General features: G+C 40.4%; 1 protein-coding gene across 2 annotated transcripts in view; it reads right to left on the reverse strand.

Annotated features, from left to right (window-relative positions):
* si:dkey-97m3.1 (fatty acyl-CoA reductase 1) overlaps nucleotides 1-7,030 on the reverse strand; it is a 58,345-nt gene extending 51,315 nt beyond the window's left edge. Inside the window, exon 1 of one of the 2 annotated variants that reach the window (XM_042403250.1) lies at nucleotides 6,820-7,030. In XM_042403250.1, the coding sequence (XP_042259184.1) occupies nucleotides 6,820-6,828 (9 nt within the window). In that variant the 5' untranslated portion in view covers nucleotides 6,829-7,030. Of the gene's footprint in view, nucleotides 1-6,629; nucleotides 6,727-6,819 lie in introns of those variants that run through there. The other variant, XM_042403251.1, reaches the window with a different exon arrangement.
* Between the last annotated feature and the right edge of the window lie 3,774 nt (nucleotides 7,031-10,804).

Consider the following 10,804-nt stretch of genomic DNA (forward strand, 5'->3'; position numbering starts at 1 on the left):
GGACTTTCCTCAAGGTGAACGTGGGACCTTCGTGGCCTCTTTGTGGCCTCTTTCTCTCACTCGTTTATCCTCCACCATCTTTCCTTTGCACCGAACGCTGCTGATCTGGATCCTCCCACGAGAAACAGCCGACCACAGGTGCAGGGGACGCCGCTCCTTCATTACCGCCCGGCCTCGCTCTGAAGAAAACGACACAGCCGACAGCTACGCTCTGTGCTACTTTTAGCTGATTTAGTTTCCAACACCTGCACTTTCTACTGTTTATCTTACAAGCTCCTCTTGAATTGCAACATTTAACATTTCTGTATAAGAGCGACTCTATAGGAGCTCTGACACTGGTTTGACTGGTATAACTACATGGTAACCACAAACATCTTGTGTAAGAGAAGACAGATCAAGGAAGAGCGATGTTTAACTTTCCAAACTTTCAAGTTACAGCGAAACGGAAGCGTCTAGTGTGTGTTTGTGAAGTTGTTCCATGTTGTTGTTGGCATGAAATGTCAGTCTGGGCTCTTAATGTGAATACAGATAGAATCAAGCTCTGGCAAAGGTCTGAAACCATTACAAACACCCGTAACATAAACTTTGGGCTCATTAGACTAATCACAAGACTGAAACGATTAGTCGATCAACAGATAAAAAAAAAAAACAAAAACAAACCTGCAACTATTTTATCAATTAGGAAACTTTTTAAAAAGGAAAAAAAAAAATACATTCGATGGTTTCAGATTCTCAAATATAAGAATTTGCTGCTTTTCCTCATCTTACGTTATAGTAAACTGAAATAAAAGACATTTGATGATGTCACTTTTGGCTCTAGGAAACTGTGATGGGAATTTTGATGTTTTATGGACCAAAACGATTAATTTGAAAGAAAAAATAATACTAATCAGGAGAACCGATAATCAAGCAGCAGCTGTTTCTCTTTTTCACGGTCAGACAAAACGAGACATTTGAAGACGTATCCTTGGGCTTTTGGAATCATTATGTAGAGATGCAACAATTAGATGGTTATAGGAAAATGAATCAATCATTTTAGACATTTTTAAAGCATAAATACCAAATGTTTGATTTTCAAATATGGGAATTTTATGGTTTTCTTGATCTTCTGTGATGGTAAAAGGAATATCTTTAGATTTTGGACTGTTGGTCGGACACATCTGCAGAAGTAGGAAATGATAAAAGGCTGTTTTTCACTATTTTCTGACATTTTATAGACAAAATAACTAATCAATTAAACACGAAAACATTCTGCAGACTATATGATAATGAAAACAATAATTAGTTGCAGCCCTACTGTGATGGACATTGTTTGCTATTTTATATGATATAAACAAAATGATTCATCAAGAAAAATCAATAATGCGACGTAATTCACTCTCTAATTCTCACCGCCCCTGACCGACACTGTCGACTCTATAAAGAGATTTACATCCTTGCAGTGATTGTTTATCTGCTGAACACTAAAGAGGAAACACACTGCAATCCCCCCCCTCCTCCTCCTCCTCTTCCTCTCAGACCACATGTTTTTTCATCACAGCCTTCTCAAACTGCGGAGATGCAAGGAGGGAACGGCTCCCACGCCGCTCTGCACTTACTGTACCCATACTCTCAGTGGCATGGAAATGCACGGAGGGAGGAGGAGGAACGGAGAGAGCAGAAACACGTCTAGCTAGCATTTAAATATTTATGGAGCCCTGCAACAGGAGACGGAGAGAGGAAAGGAAGCGCATAGAGCAAGAGGAGGCTTAAAAACATGGAAGGGCTGCAGAGAAAGAGGAGGAGGAGGAGGATGACAACAACGACGACGACGGCGGCGGAGAGAGTTTGCAGAAACAGGTTGTGGTGAGAGGTGACGGAGTACAAACACAGGGACGGGTTACGAACTTGGAAGACAAAAGAGGGAGTTTATAAATCTGCCTTCCTGAGTGCTTTGTTACAAAATCCCACTATGTCAACTTTCAGACAACAGCAACATGTTTTTCTAAAGCTATTCACTATGTAACATAATCATTGTTCCTGGATAGTAAAGTGTTATTTCCTTATGCCTAAAAAGTCCAGAAAACAGCTATTATTCCATTCAGACTTTGCTTTTGTGAGCTGGACAATGATATTTTGAAATGTACTTGCACGCTTTCATTCACATAAAGTCAGAAAAAAACAACATATGAATCAATATTAACATGTTTTTTTTCTCCAAGATTTACGATTATACTGTGAAACACACAAATCAACCACCAAATATAGTCTCCTGGTGATTTATATGCTGTTTTTTTCTGACTTTGTGTGAATGAAAATGTGCACATTAGGAAGTAACACTTACTACCCAGGAACAAAACACAAGTAAATATCTGTTACACGGTGTGATGTGAAGCCAAGCTGGGAATAAACTGCTCCCTGACAGCATCTGATCATACTTCCTGCAGCTATAAATATATAAATGAGCGCACGTTTACAAACACGCATGCACAAGTACCTGACACTTATCTAAGAACAAATATAGGTCATCCTCTGATGATAATTAAAGCTCTTTTTGTGTTCCTCAATTAGAAATCAGCGCAAGACACTTTTCTCATTTTTCCCTCCTTTTAACCGAGCAACATTTATGATAAGATCTTGATCTCATAATAAAAACATCTCTGCATCATAGTTTATTTTAGCCTTTTTATACCTAATAAAGAGGAATAGTTGTTGTTTAATTGGAGGTACGCTTCATTTCTACACCCTGTGATGGCATTGTTTTCCTTTTAACATAATAGCACATAATGTCTTGTTTCTTTTACCTCATCAGTCAGTTTACTCCACAAGATACCACATCTAATATTCATCTGGATGGAAACTATGTTGGTTTATTGTGTGTGAATTAAACTGGTTTGAGTCCATAAACTGGCAGGTTTATTGAAGGTTCAAATTCAGTTACGATACGATTGTTTTGATGATGATGATGATGATGATATGCACTCTAGAGTCCTGAAAAAACAACAAATGCAACTTTTAACTGTTCTCAGCTCGTTAGCAGTGCTTCCTGCAGATAATAAAATGATACATGACAGCAGAGCAGATCGATTAGTTGAGTAATCGATTAGTTGACGACCAAACGATTAAATGAATCGCCTATCTTAATAATCGATTATTCGTTTTGATGAACTTTTTATAGTCCAAATTCTCTGATTCAAGCTTCTCAAATCTAAACAGTTTCTTATTATCTTTGGGTTGTGGACAAAACAAGACGTTAGAAGACATCACCTTGGGCTTTGGGAAACAGCGATCAGCATTTTTCACCATTTTCTGGACAACTAATCGATTCTTCAGGAAAATAATCCACATAAAACCTTACACTGTTGGCTATAATCACTTAGATCTTCACTGAAAGATCTGACCTGAGAGTTTACCAGTGTGCTTTTTCCCACCACCAAATAAAAACACAAGAAATCTCATTTTCGGGGGGAATATGCTCACTTAATTTGAATGAACATGATGCTCTTGCACTGTAGGCTATAAAGAGGGGAGGGGGCTGCAACAGAAACGCAGCCTTTTATCATGATAATGCACACAGAAGCATGTAACAGACTATAATAGACTGTAGAGCTGGCTAGTCTGGCTATTTATACAGAGAAACCAGTCGTGGGAGTTCACCTTCTCCCTTTTAAAATGTATAACAGGACTCATACCAAAGATAACGCTCTCCTCCCAGCTTTCTGTAAAGTGGAAAGTTGTCTAAATCTAAAAAACACCCCACGTCGTGTGTTCTGTGAGGAAATCATTATTAAAATTGGTGTCTGTGGTGTGATGTGCATCCATATGAGGGGAGTCTCCATCAACACGGAAAAAACAAGCTAACGCCTGATGTGGGCACAAGCTGCTGCTCGGTCGCACATTCACGGTCAAGAGAGTCAGCTGGGCTGTCTGTCATCTCATGACCATTAAGTCAGACGGCAATGCCTCCACATGGCAAAGCACCTACACACACACACACACACACACGCACACACACGCACAGAGAAAATGCCCTCGTGTTTCTGTTCTGTAACAATACCTTTTATTTACACACAAGCTCGGTTGTTGCTGTGAATGTTAGAAGGCCATGTAATGAAATGAGTATTTCCACAAATCTGTGCCAAGATTCTCCAAGAGAAAGTGTAAAGACAGGCGCGTTGTTAAAAAGCCACTTCCAGTACCACTTTCAAAATAAAACAGATGTCATGGAAGAACGGCGGCCGACAGTTTTACCCGAATGATTTGCTTATTTCGTTCAACAAACATCCCAAAAAACTCAAAGATGTAAAAGCAACAAATCCATATGAAAAGGTGGAAGCAGAGGCTGTTAACTGACTCCCAGCATGTCAGCTCGACTCGAGTCATGGCTCGGCGTGACTTCGCCCAAAACGATGGAAAAACGCAATAATGTTAGCCGAGTGCAGCAGTGAACTCGCCATATAAAGAAATCCGTCACGAGGCGATGAAAGTTCAGGCTGAAAGTAGAAAAAACCGTTGGAAACAGAGCGTTCAGAGCAGTCTGAAGCTGGTGCTTTTTGCTCACAGGGATTACTTCTACATACGTTTACCTCATTATTTGACACTTTGGCTTTGTTTAATATGAATATCCAACATTGTCACATTATATATATATCTGAAAATAAGGGAAAGCATACTAGGTCCCCTTTAAAAAGGACCATTTCGCCAATTTTCAACCTTATCTCTAGCTATCCAAGTTAGTAGTATAGTGTCAAAAACAAAAACATCTGCAGTTGTTGCCAATGTTCTCTGTGTTTCTGGGGTGCAGCTGCAAAATCTGTTGTTCTTCCGACACCAGCACCATCATTCGACATGTACAGTGATGTAGTTGGGGGAAAGGAAGAACTACAGGCTGTTTCAGCTTGGATTTCTAGTCTCTGTCTCTGGCATGATAAATATGAGCGCAGAGGATGATATGGACGAGGATACATTTTACAGTGTGTTGGCTGACTCGGATATTCAGCCGTATTTATTTGAGCCTGATTATACAGCCAAAGAAACGCAGAGGCCGAGGGTGCGACTGCATTAGCTGCAATGCATCCTGGTACATGTAGGCACTGCCGGCACGGCTTCATGAGCAGGAAAACTCAGCTTTCTTGGTCAATATAGCAAACACTGAGGAATTTATTGCTTCAATTGACGACATTTACCATCAACACTGATTGGACATCCAGATAAAATGTGGTGAAATTCCCCTTTAAGTAAAAGTACATAAGTATTAGCAGCAAATGTAGTTAAAGTATTGCAGTAAAAGTAGTGGTTTGGTCCCTCTGACTGCTATGTTATTATATATGACATCATTAGATGATTAATACTGAAGCATCAGTGTTAGAGCAGCATGTTGCTGTTGTAGCTGCTGGAGCTGGTTAGTACAGTGGTTCCCAACCTAGGGGTCGTGCCCTCCAAAGGGTCACCAGATAAATCTGAGGGGCTGTGAGATGATTAATGGGAGAGGAAAGAATAGACAAAACTCTGATACACAAATCTGTTTTCAGTTTTTGGACTTTTTCTCTAATCTTTGATTTTTGGTGAAATATTGGATCATTTGAACATTTATTGAAATGAAACCATGTGAGAAGTTTAGAAGGAAAAAAAATCACTATTTGGTGGAGCTGTTAACAACTCAGACATCTGAAATATGACCTTGACTACACACTGCTTTATGTAAGACGTTATGAGCCAAAAAGGCTGGAAATCACTAGTTTCATCTTTAACAATTTGTTGTATTTTAAAAGCTTGTTATATTATCCATTGAGTCAAATCGTCATCTGAAAATTAACTTAAGCTGTCAAATAAATGTAGTGGAGTAGAAAGTACAATATTTCCCTCTGAAATGTAGTGGAGTGGAAGTATAAAGTAGCATCAAATGGAAATACTCAAGTAAAGTACAACTACCTCAAAACTGTACTTAAGTACAATACTTGTGTACTTAGTTACTTTCCACCACAAATAGTGACAAAGTCTGGATAACTTCTTACTTCCATGATGTGAAAGCACTCATAGGCTACACATGTGGCAAAAATCACGTGATCCACCACCCACAGCTACTTTCAAGCCACTTAGGCTTTCATTAGCTAATTGGCCCACGTGGGTGTTGGAGGCAATTAAGCTCCAGGTGAAATTTCAAGGGTTGCAATTGTAAAATAGCTCACTTGAGATTAACTTGAGTGCAGAAATCTTCCATAACTTGTACATCATGTGGGATTTTACACCAACTTTGATTTCCTTTCTTCAAACTAAAAGGCCTATTCAGTTACTGGCCATAGGATGACTTCAACGTTCATGCATGCAAAAGCAACTTGTGGATTCAGCATGGCTCCACTTGTAAAACCACTTGAGCCAAAAAAAAACAGCAAATAAGTAGTTAAACCGTGTGTTGTGTTTGGGTTTTCGTCTGAAGGCCACCCTCCGTACTTCCCGTGCTGTCGCTGCTGCCTTGACGCAGCTGCTCCACGCTGACTGCGGCTCTGACTGTTCCGCTGCCCGCCGCCCTGCTGTCGGAGGCGGCTACAGCCTCGAGCCAACTGCGCGCTCTCTCCTTAACTAAACCACCAGCGTTTAAAACAGGAACAAACGAAAGTCACACAAACCAAACACGAAACTGTGAATGTTACCGCCGAGTGGCTGAGCTCGGAGATATTTTCAGCCCCGGCGTGTTGATGCTCAGTCCCGCTTGCTCCCGACCACACAGCCGACAAAACCAATGAAAGCAGCTCCACGACACCAAAATTCCCACTCAAATCCCAATAAACAAAACACTCCCCTTATTAAATTAAAAAAAAAAGGAGATAAAACGCTTCCTACCGTAGACATGGGTCGGTGCGGGTGGTTCCTTCCTCTTGCGGCTGTCAAAGAGGCTGTGCGGTGCGGCAGCTGCGGACTCTCTGCCTCCTCCCACCGGCCGCCCCAGGGCTCTGGCTGCTGGGATACTTCCACCGGTTCGGCCCCGCCGACTGCCTGTCTGTCTGTCTGTCCGTCTGCAGACTACAGCAGTAAGACAGACTGCTACACAAATATGAGATAGTGAGTGAGTGGGCAGGGCGTGTCACCCCGCCCGTCTCGCCGGTGCACGCCGTGCTGTCGTATGCAGACCGAGCCCCACGCCAAATTTCATTCAAAAAATCCGGGAAGTTAATGTGACTTTCTTCATATAGATTCGTTGTTAGTTGGAAACAGGGGCGGACTTTACCATTAGGGACCCCCAACTAATGAAGCCCCAAACAGCTATAGATTTATTATGATGTTTAGATATGAAAAATGTTGAGTTAAGTTACTATTCTAACTCATTTTACCCTGAAATAACTTACAAAAGGCCCCCAAAGCACTTAAAAATATGCATGTATACTTCTACTTCACCACCACAACTACGTTTACCTGACAATAAGGCTGAGAGATAAAGACAAAATCACGTCACGATATTTTTAACCAAATACCTCGATATCAATATTGCAACAATATTGTAAGGATGACAACTGGTGCTCTCACAAAATGTTTACACAATGAGATTTTTGATAAATAATCATCAGTAATGTGGATATAATTAGTAAGCAGGTAAAGACAACTAACAGAACAGCTAGAAGAGTCTTTATCCATATATTGCCCATTTCCACCTGACAGATAAATGTTATTGATTACGTTGCAGATTTTACTCACAAAACATAACAAATAAATATGATGCATTATTATTGATTAAACTACCCAGCATTATGTAAGAATTAAAAGCTCCACCTCACCTCTCTTTCAATTCAAATTTGAATGCAGGACTTTTACAGTATTTTCACTGTCGTATTAATAGTTTTACTTAGGATAAAAGTTTTGAGTATTTCTTCTATTTCTTCCAATACCAGCATTCCCAGTAAGAGAAAGGGTGAAAATGAAGCAGGACCTGCTGGGGCCTCCATATCACTAAATCTGAATTATCAGTGTTCAATTCAGCATATGCAAAAAAAAAAAAAAAAAAAGCAACATATAATTTCATTGAAGTCGGCAGTTGTGTTGATAATTATCAAAGGCGAGGAGATTATCTCTCTCATCACACTCATTTGGTTGATTGATCAGTTATTATTTCACAAAGCAAAGCCTGAGGGAATATGGGTTGAGTGATAGGCTATATTTTTTTTTTATTGTGTCACATTAGATTTCCTCAAGTATCACATGGATCTATGATCTTATGTAGATGTATTTGTGGGTCCTTGACAAGGGAAATGATGGCAGCTTGTGAATAATCTCTTGAGTTTTTACTCGGATTTAGCACTTTTCAAAATATATTGTGACATAAAAATACTCCCAAGTTGACCATTTATCGACACGATCAATACAATAAGATAACAATGAAACATATTGTATCATTCCAAACTCAAACATCCATGTTCAGTCAATGATCTAATAAACTTTGAGTGTCTCTAAATAATTTGAAAAATTATGCCACTCATCTCCTAAAATGATCCATTGATCGCTCTTAAACTGAAGCGATTGTTCATTCTGCAGCTAAAACATTATGTCCTTACAGGACATTTCTATTGACGCCCACATAAAACATGCAAGACCCATCATTCACTGCCCTGGTTACAAAACACTCATGTATAATTAAAGTTATCAAATATCAGGCATCAAATACCTCCATCCGTTATTACAGCCATCCTGTTGCCTGGAGAACACTTATAACTCCACTTGGTGCCATTATTCCTCATCTTACAGCTTTGATTATCATTCACAATTCATTCACTGCACTCAGCTGAAGGGCACAGATTTTGCTTTTAGCTGTAACTGCGCCATAACTTTAATATAATCGACAAAATAGATCACTATTCATTGGAGAGGACACACAGCTGCACGTGGCAGAAAGGTCCTGGCGAATAAATGTGTGCGTGTGCATGCATGAGTGTGCTTGTGAGGTATAAAAATGTCTGCTCAGGACAAGTCTAGTGGCTTTTACTCCCCCCACAAACCTCAAAGTGGCCATTGGCTGCTGACAGGATGTGCTGTTGCTGTCTCTTTTTTTAATAAAAGTTGCACAGGAACAGGACAACCCTCCACCTTTTCTGCAGGTAATCCTCGTTGTGCAACTTATTATTTGTTGTCCCTTATGTATTTGTTTTCCTCAGAAGCATTTAACCACTGCACCATGATCTAGGATATCTTTTTTTTTTGCAGATTGCTGAAATGTTTAACACAGAAAGTCATGGCTTATACACTCCAAGTGCTGATCACTCACTGAGCATGAAATGCTGCACGCTCAGGACTTTCTGGAGTCTGTGTTTTTCTGCCATATGAGCAACTGCAAGTTAATTAATTTTCCTGCAACTCTCAGAAAATCTGGCTAACTAATGAGGAGGGAACAGACCCCCTCCTTGTTTTGTAAACCTGCGCAGCTTCACCGGCTTCACACACAAAGCCCTTGCAAATGAGGTGACGTGGAGATAAGGAGGAATCCGCTTTTCATGCAGCAAAACAATTCCTGGCTCACCTCAGATGAAAGCATCTATTAAGTTGCTCCGGGCTAAAGTGAGACAGTCACAGACCTAGATATTGAAACTCTTGATCAGTGCAGATGCTGTTTAAGATTTTTTTTTTTTTTTTGTGCAGTACAGAGAAGTCTTGTTGGAGGATGAACTCATTGTACTTTGTGTTATCTCTGCACTGCAGTTATTTCACTGGCAGTGTGTTTAGTGTTGATGAGATGCTACAGAATAAAGCAATTCAGTGAGGGAGAACACCAGAGATGTCAGCGGAGGGAGTAAAGCCATCCATCAAACACTGCTGTGAAAATCTGAGTCATACCTACTGTCAATTATATTAGTGTGTGTGTTTGGATGATACATTAGGACAGTGTGTGGTGCTGTCAGATGCAACTGAGATTTAGAGATATGAGCTGCAGCTTTAAATGAGCAGCTTTAACCCATGGAACAACTATAAAACACCCTTTTCATCATCTGTCTGCATATCAGCTGCTGAATATTACCAATAATTTGAGCCTCACATTGTCTAAAATGCTACTGGTTGCCTTTGTGCCATTTGATAAACACGTCGAAGGTGGTCCTTCAACCTTAACGTCCTCTGTGTCTCTTCAGAAAGAGCAGAGCAGTCTGTTAAGGCCTGCGCTAAGCTTGTCGTTCTCCCAGAGGAGACATGAGTACCTACAGCTCTGGATTGATTTGTTCCTGTGGAGAACACAGACACCACCAGCCAGCAGCTTCCAGCCGGCAGAAGGCAGCCTCGACCGGCGCCGCCTCTGCGGGAGAGCTCGTTGTCCTTCTCCTGCGGTGCTTCATCGCTCACTCTGTGCTGCTTTTGTGCCTCCTTTCAGCTCGATGCACAGACCTCTGTATACATGTGTCGACACCTTACTAATGCCAAAGCACGTGAAGGATATTTGACCTTTTGTTCATGACAGTAGATTAGTTAAGGCAAAACAGGAGCAGAGTCACACCTGTGGACATGTTAAATCAGGTCTAATGAGTGCTAAGATGTCTAATCCAGTCTTAAATGAATGATGTCACTAAATGCAATTATTTCATGTGGGTTGCAACATGATGTATGAGTAAAAACCACAATATCAGTTTAAAGGAGTGTGGTGGAGGAAGAGGTCACAAAAGCAACATTTGAAGGGAATAAAAGCCTTTTTTTAAAAATACGTTTCATGCATAAGCAACTAGGAAGTAACACACAACACTAGCCAGGAATAAAAATGTGTGTTACATAATGTTATTCAATATGCATGTATGCAAATATCATACGATGTTCTGTAGCTTATGAAATCACCATGGCACGCTGGCTTGTAAAATCCCTA

Source organism: Thunnus maccoyii, chromosome 23 (genome assembly GCF_910596095.1).
Source record: "Thunnus maccoyii chromosome 23, fThuMac1.1, whole genome shotgun sequence".
In the NCBI taxonomy this organism is placed as follows: domain Eukaryota; kingdom Metazoa; phylum Chordata; class Actinopteri; order Scombriformes; family Scombridae; genus Thunnus; species Thunnus maccoyii.